The sequence below is a fragment of the Podarcis erhardii genome (genome assembly GCF_964252035.2).
Source record: "Podarcis erhardii genome assembly, chromosome: 8".
In the NCBI taxonomy this organism is placed as follows: Eukaryota; Metazoa; Chordata; class Lepidosauria; order Squamata; family Lacertidae; genus Podarcis; species Podarcis erhardii.
Genome location: NC_138499.1, coordinates 23144163 through 23161423, shown reverse-complemented (window position 1 = coordinate 23161423; position 17261 = coordinate 23144163). Strand labels below are relative to the sequence as shown.

The following is a 17261-nucleotide window of genomic DNA, read 5'->3' as shown; positions in this document are numbered from 1 at the left end:
TTGTTTCCTACCACATGGTTTCCTAATAAGGGCACCTGGTTTGAAGGGAAGGAAAAGGTTAAGGCAAAAGGGCAACTACAGGCACACCAGCATATCGGAAACTTTTTAGGAGCAACAGTGACAACGCAGAGAAGAAAGACAAGAGCCTAATATGGTTGCAGCTAGTTCACAGCACAGAGCTGCATATGAACAGGTGGTTTAAGCTCTGTCACTACAGGTTATGGGGGCACTTACGTTAGAGTCTATCTGCAGACTATTTGCACATGTCACTGCATCATAAAAAGGGTCTTAATGGTGGATTTGTTTCTTCTCAAAGCTTTAAAATGTCACACAGTAAGCCTCTACATACCTGAGTACCAACAGTGATATTTGGCATTGAGGAGATACCAGCACTAGACTTAGGCTTTTTATTTTTGGCTCTAGCCTTTTCCAGCATCTTCTTCCTTTGGCTAAAAGGAACTACACCCCTAGGAGGAAAAATACTAATATAAGGTTAAAAAAAAAAGAGCTGTGTTATCTTTATTATCCATAAATGTGATTTTCAAGGTGATGCGTAATTGATTAAAAGGGAGGAAAAGTGCATTTTCAAATGTTCATTTCTAGAGCTAATAAAATAAAATAAGATCTGAGAAGCTGAGCTCCTGAAAACATTATTCCTGCTTACAGGTTCCTTCAGTGAGTATCCCATGCAGTCATATGTATGGGAAATGTGTCTGTGTAAACCAAACAGGTCCCTCCAAGAAAGTCTGAAAAGACTGAAAGCTCAGGGATGCTGCCAACCCTCAGTCATACACAGCAGCTTTCCACACATCGGCCAAGGAGGCAGAGGCAGCCTTTTCCCACTTAGTTCTGCCAACAAACCATTGTATACAGCATGACCAAAGACTTGCTTTTGAATTGATTTCTTAATTGAAGTATTTTTAAAGTACCCTTCATCCTAACTCAAGCAAGGGCAGCATATAAAACTCAACATGCCAAGAATACAATACAATAAAACAATACAGCAACATCATGCATAAAGCATTCAGAGCCAACTACAAGTTTCAACAATTGTGACTGCTGCGTAAGAAAGCAAAGCAGGAGTTGTGAAAATCTGACTGAGATCTTGCTACCACATTCACAACCCTAATTAAGCAGAGCCTTACTGACTGGGGAGAAAGGTGGAAAATAGTTTTCATAAAAAGGATAAAGCAAAAAACAAGCAATTGTATTCAGGGTTCAAATTTTGTGACCAGAAAGAAACAGAGGGAAGGTAATGGTTTCACCTCTTTTCCAACGTGTGGAATGTGGCAGTCCATGGGGCAGGAGGGGGAAAGCACTCCTAATCTTTCAGAACTTTCTAGAAGGTTCCTGCTATGATCTGTGCAGCCAGTGGGACTGTTCATAACCAACCATTGCTGACCAAGGCCACTTAAATGGTTGAATCATTTAAGGACACATTGGTTCTCCTGCACTACTAATCTGATTTAATTTAATAATTATTAAAAGATTTTTTAGGCTACATTTCCAGACAAAGTCCTCTTCAAACAATGTATACAATATGCACTATGAAACAAAATAACGTTATTAAAATTTTGATACAACTTGATAAGGAATACATTCATGGTCAATTTCAAGTCACCTTTTTAATCATTGTCTGGAAGAATTAAGAAAACTTCATCTATAGATAAAGGCTTTAAGCCATTACAAATCTGCACAGCCTGGCAAAAGCACAGAAGAGTTTAGACAGTTACAGAGTAATAGCCTCCCTGCACTATCAAACCGACACTCTTATTACACATAAAATCCTATTTACAAAAATCAACTAACACTATTAATAAGCAACTTGCCTTTTGTGTTAGTTTAGACATAAGGCCCCAATGAAGGAATGGAAGTAAAATTAAGCAGCTAGAACTTCTATATTGCACCCCTGCTTCTAATCATATTTTCACAAGTGAAACCCCCAAAGGACACAATACCTATGTAGTCACCCACTGACTGCCAATACAAAACTGGACTGATCCTACAGAAGATGCTTAACCACCTGTGATGAAATGCCTCAACTATAATAATTACAGTTGTGTCTTAGACAACTCCGATAGTGATATCAGCCTTGTACAAACATTAATTTATAGATTTTATGTCATATGCAGTGGAATATCTATTGTCGTAAAGCTGCAAAGGTTTGTTACAGTAATAAAGCATTAGCTCTTCTAACTCTGAAAGCATCCTAAATACAAAATTCATTAAAATAATTCAGCGTCAAGTCACTTCAATGCTTTAAGGAAAAGAACATGTTTTGTTTCTCTTTGATGAAAGTACAGTCAATTCTTCAAAGCAATGTAGCCTCCTAAAGAATTCTAACCAGAAGGGAAAATTCAGTTCCATTAAAAAAAAGAGAAAGATGCATATGAACAAGGATGGGTAAATTCAATGTACCTTAGTGACCCAGTTCACACCATGGTAAACCAGTTATTGGTTTATTTGGTTAACATGCCAATCTTACCCACTTTGCTCCTGTATGCTGTATGAGCCACAATCACTGTCTTAGCTTTAGGTCAAAACTAGGGATAATGGTTAGTTTCAGTCAAACAAATAATGTTTAGTGAGCTAAGAACAAACCTTGACCACAGGTTGTAGTCTGAAGCAAACAAACCATAATCTTTGGTTTCAACATAATACAAAACCACAAATCCTCTGGCACCATCTGGTGTTGCATGTTTATAACACATTCAAAACGCTGTTTCTTGACTAATGTAGCTGTGTCCATGGTTTGTTTCTCCCATTCATTAGTCAGGCAATGGCACAGGGGGCAAGATCAGCACATTCTTAGTAAACCATTAACTGCTGTTTACCATGACATGTGAACAAGGCCAATGTCAACTTCTCTTCTATTGGTTTTCAAAGAGGAAAAAACCATTATTTGGACTCTGAACTGAAATACACACTTACCACCAGTACAGGTTATTCTCCAGCTGAGCACAGGTATAAAGAGCGCAGCAATGCAGGGAAACTATCCGCTCTCCTTGAAGTTCAGAGTACGTCTGTGCCGTATGTTCTAGTTTAGAAGCTACAGAACTCAAGGTTTCATCTACCCAGGTAGCTACCTAAAAGGAATAGAGCACAGCCCTGGAGTGGATCTTAACACAAATATGCCTTTGTATTCATGCAGGGCATGATACAAAACAATGAGAATATAATTTTGAGATTATTCAGGTGCAACCACTTCCAGTATAGTGCTTTGACGTTTTGCTTCAATCCTTTTTGTTCTAAGCATGCCTTGGCCCTGTTGCAACCATTTTATCAAGCCAGAAGTAGTTCACATTATCACAAAACTCCCCCACTGTACCCATGTCTGCAAGCCTTTGTAGACAGTCACTCCTCACTTCCTTGAAATGAACAGGAAGCTTTCGTAGGTGGAGCCGCGATATGCATGCAGCAGAGAGCACAGAGTGCCTAGACTTTATTTAGAAATCTTTATTTAGAAACCAAATTATTTGATCTCAGAATATTATGCTAGAATATTTGGATTTGCAACTTTTAATACAATGGACTAACTACTTGTTGGTCACTTGAGACCAAGGGGAAGTTTGTCATTAAGGAAGACAAACCTATTTCTGAAACCTTAAGTGTTACATTTCTATGGAGAATAAGCTTTCTAAGATACAAGGACAAGAATGACTCAAGAGCCTACCCCTGGGATGGCTAACCTGTTGCCCTCCAGATTTTGACAGTCTACAATTCCTGTCGGTCTCAGACAGTATGGCCAACTGTCGAGGATGATGCGAGCTTTAGTTCAACAACTTCTGAAGTGTCACAGGATAGTCACCCCTGCTTTACAAATTCTCTACTTTTACAGCAGCTTCGTTTTTTCCTTATGGATTCTTCTTCTAAAGAAGGAAAGTTTCTTTAATTTTGTTACTAGGCCAAAGTCTTCTCAATTTTAACAGCAAACAGAGTCAAAACATTCCTTTATCTTCTTTCTAGCACGCCCTGGCTTGTTTTTGTGATAAAAAGTTCTTGCTTCAAGGTTATTCACAAAACCAATCTCTGCAAATGATTTGCTGAAGGCCAGCTGTAATCTTTTTCTATAGAATGGCAATGCAAGGAGGAAATTAAAGGCACTGAATTTTATCCTCAGTGTTTCATACCTTATTGTTTTCTGTGGCAACAGTTGCTCTGATGCTGTTTGCAGAAAGGAGGACGATCTTCTCGTTGGTTAATCCCAGGGACACGGCACGTGGGTGATGTATAGAAGGATTCTTTGAAACAAAAATGAAGCAGACAATATTTTAAAATGCCGCCACTGAAATATCAATTGTGGCTACCAAACATTTGGCAGGGAGGGAGACCTAGTCTTTGTCTCTCTCCCAAGTCATAACAAGGGAACAGGCATTACCCCATACCAAGAGCAATGGTATACCTTTTGCCATAGAAGCAAATGGGCGCTATTCATATATGACAGAACGTTACAAGGAAGCCAAGCAACACATCAAAGAGCCCCACCACTTTGCTATGGCTGCTCCTCTCCAGCTCTCAGGTTGCTGCTGCTGCTGAGGGGAAGGAGGAAAGATGCACAATTTCAAGCACAGCCGGAGGCAAACCTTTCCTGACTGACTTTCTCCCAGCCACTGAAATCTTCAATTAAAATGGCGAAGCTGCTAAGGAAGAGGAACTGGCAGTGGCTTTCCAGATCCAGCACTAGGCACGGCGAGCTCGCTATTCACACTGAAGTGTAATCAAAGCAACAACTGTAATGTAAAAGATTTTCCACATCTGCTTTGATACCATGTGGATGACTGCACACAAGACTGAACTTCTGAATGTGTATTTGTCCTGCAAGACAACACTATGCTTGGTAATTGTTTATTTAAAAATTCAATAAAGTTTGTAATAAGAACTTTTAAAGATGCACAGGAAGCTCTGTACTTTTTTTAAAGCAACTACATTTTTGTATACAGGAGATTACCACATTTTACAGAACATAGCTAGACATACCTGTGCATTTCTGTAGGGTTCAGATTCACTCCATTTCCACTGATACAGCTCCCCTTTACTGCTCACTGCCACAAGCTCAGAATACAGAGCACCAATAGAAATAAATTTCATCCCATCCTATAAAAGCAAACAAGTGAAGCTTAAAACTTCAATATTATGAGTGCTAAACACTCACATATATTATAAATTCATCACAAGGAAAAAGAGCTGTTCAGACCATTTGGTGTCTGTGAGAAGTTGACAGGTTATCAGACATAGTTTTATATTTGGTAAAAATAATTATTTTAGATTGTATTTTATTTTTGACATTGATAGGGTTTGGGCTGTATCATTAGTGGGTTCTGTGTAATTTCAGAACTGAAATGTAAGGGGCTCTAAAACCAAAACAGCACAAGTGACTCTTGAAAGATTTATCAGGTAATGTTAACTTCTGTATACTCAGTGGTTCAATGGTTGTAGATGAAGAAATAAGAAAGGTTTTACAAACACATGTAGTAGATTATATGGTCATTCCTCTAACACTGGCTATACAAGTGGAAGAGTTTCTAGTTGTATTAGGACTGAGAAGTGTCCTATACAGAAACCTATCCTTGGAGTAATATAGAAGAGGTGTCACAAAGGAGGGTTTGGTGGCCACCTGAATTTAAATTAGTCTTCATTTGCTTAATTCAAAAGAAATGACGGAATGTTTTGTTGTCATCTGTATAAACCTCATCTGGAGAAGCTGAAGAAATGCTGTTGTGCTTTGAACAAATTATTTAATTATTAAAATCAAAGCTGCTGAGTAAGTCAGGATTTTCAGGAAGAAGAAAAAAGACCAAGCTTAGGTATGATAGGAATTGCTGGACTATTGTGCATGAAGTGAGGAGGTCATTTGTTAAGATGAAAGAAACTATGGAATTCCAAGATTTGGAGAGAATATAAACAATGGAAGCAGCAAAATAAACCAGGTGCTATGCAGTTTTGAACACATATGATGCTTGCATCAAGAGGCAGATAATCTTTTTGGAAACTGATCATGACCGAAACAAACTGAGAGCTTATTTTGGAATTATCTTTACATTCAGCCTAACAGCTTTCTGATAACCACTTGAATTGGTGTGGTGAAATGCTGTGACCTTTCAAAGGAGCATAAGATATTTTGATCCAAATTCTACCTGATCAAGGATTAGTGATGCATTCTGTTAATCCAAAAGACTCGACTGAATTTTGGACACACGTTTTACATCTTGCCCTTCCATCTTCCCCAGCCATTTAACTGCAAGTACTCCAAAAATGTTTAAAGCACATAAAGTTGTGGTCAGTTCTCTCGTCCCACTTCTCTTGCCTTGCTCTAGGCAGGGGCATTATAGATCATGTCACAGCAAGCCTCCTCATTCTTCGATTCTCCAAAGAAGAAGCAAGCCAGGAAGCTTGATTGATGACGCGTGTCTTAAACTGAACCCAGGAGAATACAAATCCAAGAGAGATGAGAATGGAATAAACAGGCCCACCGCTTAATGTTCCTATGCTGGGCATCTCAGGTTAAAAAATAAGTCCACTGCATCGAGTAAGATTCTGCTAATTCACAACAGCTGTAGCTCAGCAACTGAGTGCATGGCTTGCATGCGAGAGGTCCTCGATTCAGCTCCTGCCAGGTAGGACTGAAAAGATCCCTGCCTGAAATCTGCAGCTTCCTCTAGACTCTACTGTTCTCAAGACTCTACTACACTTCAGATACCCATTTAATTATATCTCCTTCTTTGTGAAAAGGCTACTTCACAGTACATACCCCCAAAATATTGGAAGCAAATAATGAAGGGGAGCAGATACTTGCCTACACTAATTAAGAGTCCAGACTGGCTTTCAGTCTTCTGGGAAAGGAAGGCACAAATATAGGAAGTAGTTTAAAAGACAAAATAGCTCATGTCCATTCAAATAGGACCACTAGCAATAGTAGAGTTCTTTAAGCTAAATATATATCATATGGCCCACCCACTCTTCACAACATTTGTTCCTTAGAAGGGCAGGGAGGAAAAGAGAAATAGGTTCATGGCTGTTTTTTATACCATCAGAGCAAAAGGAATCATTTTCAGCTGACACTAACAAATAATCACACTTGTCGAATGAAGGAGGAAAATAACAGCAACAGTGTGAAGATGAGTTCTTTCATCCGCAAGGCGACAGAAAACAAGTGAACCAACTGGTGAAAGGGGAAAGAATAGACAGAAGAAACGCAAAGGATCAGCTTAAAAAAAAATCACCCCATTGCTTCAAAGGATGGCAAAAACATTGATAAAGACAGAAGGGTACTTGTTCAGGCTCCCAAAAAATATCCGTTGACACAATTTTCTGTGCAAGTGAAAGGGATGCTAACTATAAACTACTTAAGGCAGGAGGCCTGTGCACACTTCCATTCAAGCAACTCCCTTCTATTAAATTCAACAATACTTAATTTTCCAAGTGAATGAGTTTATGATTGAGCAACACGTCAAAACTGAAGTGACATGAACACGAATGATCCACATTCAATGTAAACATGTCCATAATGTAGGATTTACATGCAGGGGCATTTGATGAGGAAGGTGGCAGGGGGAGGAAAGAGATAGATCCACATTTACAGAAAATACAATATATTCCAATTTTGCATTTTTAATAAAAATAAAATACAACCAAAATACCTTATCCGGCCACCACTGCAAGTCCTCTCCTAAAGAGACCGGGCTTTGGACAGGTGTGTTCTTCTTGTCAAGGTTTGGCTCCCCTTCTTTGCTTGTAGAGCCTCTTTCATTATCAAATGAGGCTCCATCAAGCCACCTTCTTTCACGCAAACGTAAAACGGACTCACGTTCACGCAACAGCTCAGAGTCTCTCTCTAAGGGAAGAAGGAGAACTGGTATGCAATTGGGTCACACCAGTGGGATAAAAGTAAGCCACTCTCTAGTAAAGACCCTTCAGGATGCAACTAACAGCAGTTAAAATCTACTTATAGATTTCACTTAAGTGGAAATATAAAAATGACATGCAACACTCAAAATATTAACCCTTTCAAGCATATGTACTTTGGTACTGCCAAAATAATTTGAAATGCAAGAATGAGACTAGAAATAAAGTTCAAAATCTGAAGTTTCAAGCTACTCAAAAAAAATGAATTAACAGAAGGGAAAAAAATACCTCACTGTTTACTTAGGATGAGATAAAAGGTGATTTAAGATTTTTATAGTACCATATGCAAAGAGTATATTGTGGGTGATCTTATCAAAGAACAGCAAGAAAAATAGATGCCACCAAACAAGGCAATGTCTCTTTTAGAGACTTTTTAAGCTAACCAAAAAGGAGTGTTTATTAGAGAGTCTCAGAATTTTTCCCAACCACCACCACCACCACTTGAAAAGGTTAAAAAACAATCTTAAACTTCTGTAACATTTGCTAATCCAACCCCTTCATTTAAACATACATATAGGACTTGCTTTGATTTTTAAAAGCTTGTGGCAAAGTTGCTTAACTGAAAATTTTTGTAGTCAGACAACGTTCTAAAAAAAGATTTTTGAAGGAGAATGTTCCTTACCAAAATGCTTTCCCTCCAATTGGCCTAAAATTGTCTAAAGCCAGTACTCTCCAGTTCTCTCATACAATTAAAATTTTAAGTCAGGTAATCAAGCTAAATATCCAAGAGTCAAACATACATGGAAAATAAGGATTTTTTCATCTTAACATAGAAATAACCTTAGAAAGGAAAAAGGGAGTGATTTAAGAAAAGTCAGAGGTTGAATATACGTACATGCACATAATGCATTTAACATATGAGTCTTCATTTGTATTGATAAACTTTTTAAGAACAAATCTCTCGTCTTTCCTCCTTGCTCTCTTTTTCCTTTTGGTATCTGTCATTTCATTCTCTTCCTTTATTTCAAAACTAATCTCCACATAGCTTACTTCTCTTCTCCCCCCCCCCCCCTTTGCTCTACAGCCCAATTCCTAACAACTTTTCTTTTTATCTCCCATGACCCATCTATTCGGACTAATGATGGGCCAAAAATCATCTCCCACCCTAATGGTAGTGTTCATGCCCCATGAAAAGGTTTTGGTGAATATTTTCTGCAACCTTTGGGGCTGGTAAGGCAAATTCAACAAATTGAGAAAGGCCTCCCTCTACGATATGAGGTGGTGGAGGGTTCCTTATGCTTCAAAAGAAAAAAGTTAATCAAGAAACAAAGGTGGTTTCCTTCTGCTTGAAACAGAGCTACAATTGACTGTCTGTTGATAGGTCCTATAAAATGCTAAATAGGAATGACTAAATCATGACGAGCAATTGTGTTCACTGCTTCAAACAGCAGTAAAAAAATCTTCCATTTGAACAAAAAGGTAGTTGTGATAACGTTTTCCTTCATACTGATATCAGTAATTTTCAGTCTCTCTCCACTTCTGTGCTTGTATGAATTTTACTGCCATTGTTTACACCAGAACTATGCCTTTGGGTTAGGGAAAGGGGGGGTATACTTGGCGGGGGGGGGGGCTAATTATTTTTTTTAAAAAAAAAGATGAACAAATAGTAAAAGCATTAAGGAAACCCTCAGACACCTCAATATTGTATAGGGAAGCCCTCTTGCCCCCCAAAATCATCCAATATGCCACCCCCCTCAAAAGACAACTCTGGCTGTTCTAAGTCCACCCATTACCCATCCCCAAGATCACTGGAGGGAAATGGGCCAAATAGGTCAAACTTAAATACATTTAAAACAGCTTTTAGAGATGAAGCGTAGACTAGAGGATCGTGTAAACCTTCTCCCCACCACCTTCTGCATAAATTCCTCTTCTCTCCTCCTTCCAGCTTTGGAATTACATGCGGCCATTGCCAATCCAAGTTAAGATGAAACCAAGCATGTAATAAACTCATTCCAAGAACCCTAATAGTTTTGTCTCTCTTTTAATGTAGATACTGAAGACAAAGTGTGTGCACTCGGAGAGGTAGCAGGAGGATGCTTGTGATCCTGCAGCCTGCACTCAACACCTAAACCAGGCGTCGGCAAGGTTACCAGATGATGGGCCGGTTTACACTCCATCCGTTGTAGGATGGGCCGGAGCATGTGCGCACGAGCACTCTTCTGGGTCAGGGGAGCGCCTGTGTGCCATCAATCCGGAAGTTGGTCCCCGTGCCGCACTGGTAAGAGAGGGCAGCGGCAGGAGTCACCATGGGCCAGTTAGACAAGCCCCGTGGGCCGCTACCGGCCCATAGGCCTTAGGTTGCCGACCCCTGACCTAAACCCTAGCTTCAATGTTATGTCTGAACCATGTCTCAAGAATGATGACAAGGTATTTTGTTCTAATCCTCTACATCACCTACAGAAACTGCATAAATAATTTTATGACGCTAGATTGGATGAATCTAACATGTCAAGAAAATTAAAATTATGCCTAATACGTACAGCAACCATTTTACTGATCCTAACTTGTAATAACACTTAGATATTCAGGTATTGGAATATCTAACAGAAAAAAATTGGAATGGGCAGAGCAATACTCCATGAAGATCATGATAGAGGTTGGATTAACAATTGGCAAAATGTTATGGATACGCATAATAGTTATTTTTAAGAAGCTATGATGGAATAACTAAGTATCAGATCTGGTATTACATTTCAAATCATGCTTAGAACTTCACGCCATGCAAAGTGTTCTGTCATTGCAATGGGTTATGAATAACAGATATGGAATTTGAGCACTGCAAGCCATTTCAGAATGCAGTTAAATTCCAGCTTGTCTGACCTATTGTTGAGTATGTCATTATTACTACGCTTTGCAAAGAAAATGTTTACTCTTAGAGCAGTGCATAAGGAGCAGTAGAAGAGCTTTCAATGCTACGTACTGGAACAGATGTAGGACTTCTAACTATACTATTGAGTTATGCCTCCAGACTCAGGAAGGCACAAAATTCCCTGTGTACCATGGATACTGAGCAATTGAACTCCCTTTCGGAATGTTGCATGAGAAAAACATTGAGTTTTTCAGTAAGTACTCCCTAAGTAGGCATGGTTTTTTAAAAAATTGCTTTAGGCAGATTGCTTTTTGAAAGCCTCATGCACATTTCACCTGTCAAACTTTTCAAACATACTGCTGCAATTAATTTCACACACTTACATCATACAATTTTTACAGCTTAATGCAAGAAATTTTATTTATCTAGATTTAAAACAGGAAAGGGTTGTACACACAAAACTAAAGACAAAAATCACCAGCATGTGCTATAACTAGTGTACTGCACAGCAATGCTACTTATTTACAAAGAAAAAAAAGGTGCAAAATTACCTCGGGACGAGCTTAGCCTGGAAAGTGATGAGCGCCGAAAGGATGGATAACCAAAGTAACTAATATCTTCTGAAAACATAGCATCAGCATCAATAATGACACTTGGGTGAGCAGAATGTATGTCAGCATCCAGAAGAGACATAAGATCCTCTATAAGAGGAGACAAGGATCTGAGGTGAATTATCAGCTACTTGAAATATCATCTTGAAAGACCATCACCAAACAAGACAAATCCACCAACAAAAACTGATGTTCTGTTCTTCAGATTCCCTACCGTACGGATGTATTGCCTACTGCTCACATATGCGATCAAGCAAAATGTCCTGATTTAAGAAACCAATGTTAGCTATATCAACTGCTTGGTGTAAACTAATCCAGAAATGGTTCAAAGCTGGAAGCGGTTAAACAATATAAAAAGAACAAGGCTCAATAAGTTTATGTTCCAGAAGAAAGCAGATAAGACTTCCTCCAAAGAGAATAAAGCTCATGTTTGCCTATTACTAAGACAATAACTTCCTAAACTGGAAAATGTCATTTTTAACAGAATCTGCTAATAACTTCTGCAAGAACTCATAAGCATGCCCCCCCCAACAAACTCTATCTTTTCTATCATGAAGTAACTGATTTTAATGGTAGCACAGTGCCCTGTCTTTTAATACTCCATCTTGAAATGATAAATATCCTACCTTAGGTGCTGGAAAAAAGTATCTGCCTTCCTGACTTTCTGTTAAATTCTATTAAATTTATTTTCCAACACAAAGCAGGAAATGCTGTCCACATTGACAGCCGATATATTTTTATATTTCTGGCAGTGTTTTTCAAGCTCTATAAAATCACACCCCGCTTATTACATTAACTAGGCTTTCTACAGACATTCCCAACCACAAGCCTTGCTATGGGTACTCATCTAGATGCACTGAATGCGTCTACCCATTGTGGACATCTCTCTTTTAAAGTACTGGTAATCTCATTGAGACTGCCACTTTAACTTTGAGAAACCCTGATGTTTTCATACATCTGATACCAATTAAACATGCAAAATTGTTTTCAGCTTCTTTCCTCCCTCACCCAAAATGTCCTTCACTGGTACCTTGCACCATCCCAGGGATCCCTCCACTAAGTCAAGAAAACATAGGTTTATGCAATCCTTTCAGCGTCCATCCTAAGAATCACAACCTCAACACTAATTACTTTCAGCTTCTCTGCACATGGCATCCTCTAGAACAGTAGTTCCCCACCCCCCAAAAATAATCCCCACAAACCACTTGAAAGTTGCTGAGGGTCTTGGCAGACCACTTCTTAATTTTTCTGCCTGTTGTAGCAACTGTAATGTGCTGTGCCCAATGCTATATGATTTGTAACTGTGTTTTTACTCACATATCACAGGGTACCTGAATAAAGCTTGCAGACCACTTGTGGTCCACAGACAATGATTTGGGAATCCTTGCTCTAAGAACAAGGATGAAGAATCTGTGGCCCTACAGATGATGTTGGGACTACATGGCCAATGGAAATTTCACTCCAACAAGATCTGGATGGCCACAGCTTCCTCACCCTTGCTCTAAAAAAAAGGGTTGAAAATTTAAATTACTAGTAATCAGCGCTTTTTGTCTAGAAAAATAGGTGCTAGTACTCACCATGAAGCTGTTACAGTTAAGTGCCACACTTTTTAACAACAACAAAAAGAGGTGCCAGTACTACGTACCAAACAAAACATTCCTTACACAGATATCACCAAATACCCAGCTGGATAAATCTACATATGTAACTGAAACAAGCCCAAAATCTAAAGATGCTAAAAACAACAACACTTATTTCACTATCTATCTGTGAACTATTACCTCTGAAATATACCTAGACAAAGCTAAAGCCAATAGGGCACACCACCACTTGACCTCTTCCTAATGCACTATTCAAAGCCTTCAACAGATGTTTATTTCATATGAAATCCCCCTGATACAGTGATGATTGAGAATTTGAAGGTCACATTAAAAATAAACAGTAGAGCTGAACTCTCCTGTAAAAACAATGGAGTAACCTGGCTGAATAATTTTGCTTCAGTGCTGCGACACAGATTCCAATAGCCACACCAAAACTACTGTTGCAGCTCAGAAGCCAAGTATTTTCCCGTGACAATGGCCATCAGAACACAAAGTTAAGATAAATAACCAAAGAAACCAGAATGTTGAACTCTGGAAAATTCCGTGTATATAGAATACCAGGAAAGGGGGGCAAATACTAAACAGCAAGGCTTTGCTCTCCAAGCAGCACCCTTTTTCATGCAGCCTCAGGACTGTTTCACATTCATATTTTATCAACATGAGACAACTCTGGCAGTTACCTTTTGGGGGAGATGTACATGGCTCAACGTGCACCTAGAATACCATCGCCTTGTATCTCAAAATTGGGACTTGCTGAGCATCTACTGAACCTTACAAGGGATGTGATAAACCTCCCAGACCCAAAAGTGCTGTCAAGTCTAAAAGTATCACTGTGTAAATTGTTTTGTTTTGTTTTAGTAAATTTTACCTAATTCATATTTAATGTCTCAAAGCAACAGGAGCATTACAACTGTAAGCACACTTTGTAGGAATAAAGGATTTTTTTTAATAGTCATGCTTTCAAATATGTATTTCAATGAGTAAAAACAGTGGTGCTTTGTCTACCTGTCTGTGAATCATCTGCCACTGAGCTTGCTCAGTTCTTCCCAACAACAAGAAATCACACAAGCAAACCAAGCCCTGCAAAAGACCGTCTAAGAGAAGAACACTAGCCTTTGAAAGGGGTTGGGGATGTAGGAGATACTCTCATCCCCCTTCCTTTTGTCTGTCACAGAAGCTCAAGACAAGAAGAATGAGATATGGAGACATGAAAAAAACTTCAGCTGAAAGAAAGGAGCAGATAGGGAAGATTTTGCTTGGGCATTTTATTAATATTTTAAATAGGCATCTATGGAAGATATGAAATTTAGCATCTAGGTTTAGAGATTGCCATAGTTCTTATCTCAAAGGCAAGGCACAAGCCAAGAGGCAGAGCATGTTTATAGAATGAGAAACATGAAAGCTGGATGCATTAACAGAGCAATACTTTTGACTGCTTACTCAGAAGCAAGCCCTACTATGATCAACAGAACCTTCTCCCTAGTTTAGGATTTCAGCCGAATATATTTATAGTCTTCCCTTTACACATTCAAAAAGGCCCAAAGCGGCAAAAATTTGCACACCAACCAATGCAACAATTTTTAAAAACCTTTTTAAAAACAGCCACCAGGAACAGTTCACACAGGTTGGTATCCAGTCATTATCAAGGAGAGCTTCACATGGCTCAAAGTTAATTCTTGTCCCTGGCATATCGCACATTATGAATCACTAGCCTTTCACAACAACAGTAATGTCAACTGCTGTCAATATTAAAACAAAATTGCTAATTCTTCGCTTGTCAAAACAAACATGCAAATTATTTACAGTCTTCCCACTTTATAAGCTTCCCACTGTGGCCCTTTGTATTAGACAAGTCGTGCACCCTGGTTCTCCAGTATTTGAGGAGCAATACAGTCTAGAGATCTACATATAGAGGCTTTGTGTGAAAGTGCATATGAGGTATGGAAAATCATGCCCCAAATAGGAATGCCTATCAATTATATAAAATGCAAACTTACTCAAGACTGGTACATTTTAAGTGTACAGCTGTTCTAGCATAACTGTCTCCTGATAGTTACAAAACAGAAGGTCTTAGCAATAAGAGCTCTTTACGCTTGGGGGAAGACCCTCTAATAATAATAATAATAATAATAATAATAATAATAATAATAATAATAATAATTTTTTATTTATACCCTGCCCATCTGGCTGGGCTTCCCCAGCCACTCTGGGTGGCTTCCAAAAAAATACTAAAATACTGTAATACATCAAACATTAAAAGCTTCCCTAAACAGGGATAAATGATGACGGTCAAAGTATGTACAAGCTTTCGTTATACCAGACCTCTGAACTGTTGCTTCAAATCCAATAACTTAACTCAAGACATTCACTTCCATACAAGTTAACCTTATTTTTGTCTTGCCTATTACTTTCTCTCTTATTTACTGGAACCAAAGAGCAATCAATATTTCTGTATCTCCATAAGGCACATAGCAAAGAACACAAGGCTAACTCTTTACCAGTACTGCAAACTGAAAGTCTATTGCACTTTGACAGAATAACTTAATATTGCTTTTAATGATGAAAACAAGGAAACATTGCCCAATACAAACCTCCAGGAAGGTAAGATTCACTCGCTGTGTCGTCACCATCATCCCCATCTTCATCATCACGGCTCAGCAAGTTGTTGACTGCAAGATTTACATCAAGATTTGTCCGCTGGAGCTCTCTGATAATTACACTCCTAGATTTTCCTTGTAAAACAACTTGTGCCTATACAAAATAGAATGCATTTTAAACAATGTAACATTGTAATTTTCATCAACAGAAACAAATATTTCTGGAGTAGTAGAAGTCAACAATATACTCAATATAAGCAGATATCATGTTTAACTGGAAAAAGGTAAACAGGCTGGTTTTGGATAATGCTAGTAAGTAATGTGAAGTCTCAGTAACTTCTGGCTGTGGAGCAGTTTATAAATCTGTAAAAATAAAAATCTATTGCTTATTTCTATTCTTTGCTGCTTAAACATTCCTTCGCTCCAGTCCACAGGCTACTTTTAAAGAGGCTGCTGATGTTCCTTTTTGGGGGCATCCTTAATAATAACTTTCTTATACCCAGTCTTCCAGGAAGAAGCCTCCAGCAAAGACATGAAAGATTCATGCCACCCTTGCCTCAAAGCTCACGGCACACAGTGTATATATATGGGTGATTCAGGACTCCTCTCGAAGTAGGTGGAAGGAGTGAGATTCTGACCCCTGCCAAGCCAAACCTCTGCAGCCCCTTGCCAGGAGAATGGGCATGCCAAAACTTCTGACAGCAGCTGTTTATTTACTTTCAAATCATGCTAGGCAGGTAACAAATGTGAGAACACGGTCCAGAATTTGGAAGAATCATCTACTACCACATTAAACATGTGCTCAAATTGCCAGGGGAGGCCCTTCTGCTCATGTGGCTTCAGAGGTGAGGCTGGCTGGGGCACAAGGAAGTGAGTTCACCATAGCAGTGCCCAGAATAAAAACTTATGCAACATTTGAAAAAAAAAAAAAAAAGTCGTTCGGGGAGGCTTTGATCTAAGAGGCTGGAGATATTTCATCTGACATATTTTTACCTGACACATTATTTCTTTTGGATATTTGCTGTTTGGTTTTTTAAAGTATGATTATATAGTAGTTTATTTTTAATGAAGTATGCCATTTCAGTAACTCGGTACAGATACGGCAAGGATAAATATCCTGCCAGATAAAAATGATTTTCAGGGACCGTTGTGCTTCTCTGTTCCTTGGCTATATTGAATATGTCAGTGTGTGTCATATAGCACAAAATCTGCCTCTTATAAATAAATTAAAATTAGAAAATAGAAAAGTGATTATCAATTTACAAGGGAGATGTGAATTTACCATTAGAGAATATTAGTTAACAACTTAATGTGAATAAAATCAAAGTGTTCTGGTGCCCTGGTGGGGGTTGAGGAAGATACCAACAGAAAGAAAGCATAAAAATAATACAAACGTGTGCAGTGTCTGAAGAAATTTACCCACAGGCATTATAGGAAACAGAAAGTAATCTCAGAGCAATTATCAATTATCCCTGGGGGTCCAGGGCCAATTAGACTAGTCTCAAAGGCCTGAACAACAAGCTCCATCATCTTTACACAATACTAAAGAAATACTAACCAACTAACCTACTTTTAAAATTCTTGCTAACCCTCATGTCAACAGAAATTGTTCCTTCTCAATAATCTGTAGTCTGCCTGCTAATCTTTAGAGAATAGTCAACACAAATGTGTTTTCAAATTTTCGAACATTAAGTGACTTGCATTATGGGTGGTGTTTATTTCTTTATTCACTGAAATTTGG

At 38.6% G+C, this 17261-nt stretch overlaps 1 protein-coding gene across 8 annotated transcripts in view; it reads right to left on the bottom strand.

The window, feature by feature from the left end:
• UBR5 (ubiquitin protein ligase E3 component n-recognin 5) overlaps nt 1–17261 on the bottom strand; it is a 65667-nt gene that overhangs the window by 33993 nt on the left and 14413 nt on the right. For 5 of the 8 annotated variants that reach the window (XM_081873282.1, XM_081873280.1, XM_081873281.1 and 2 more), the window contains 7 exons: nt 15515–15674; nt 11263–11412; nt 7638–7849; nt 4978–5094; nt 4131–4241; nt 2932–3086; nt 350–467 (listed from right to left, as the gene is read on the bottom strand). In XM_081873282.1, coding sequence (XP_081729408.1) covers nt 350–467; nt 2932–3086; nt 4131–4241; nt 4978–5094; nt 7638–7849; nt 11263–11412; nt 15515–15674 — 1023 coding nt within the window. The remainder of the gene's footprint in view (nt 1–349; nt 468–2931; nt 3087–4130; nt 4242–4977; nt 5095–7637; nt 7850–11262; nt 11413–15514; nt 15675–17261) is intronic. The other 3 variants (XM_081873283.1, XM_081873285.1, XM_081873286.1) reach the window with 3 other exon arrangements.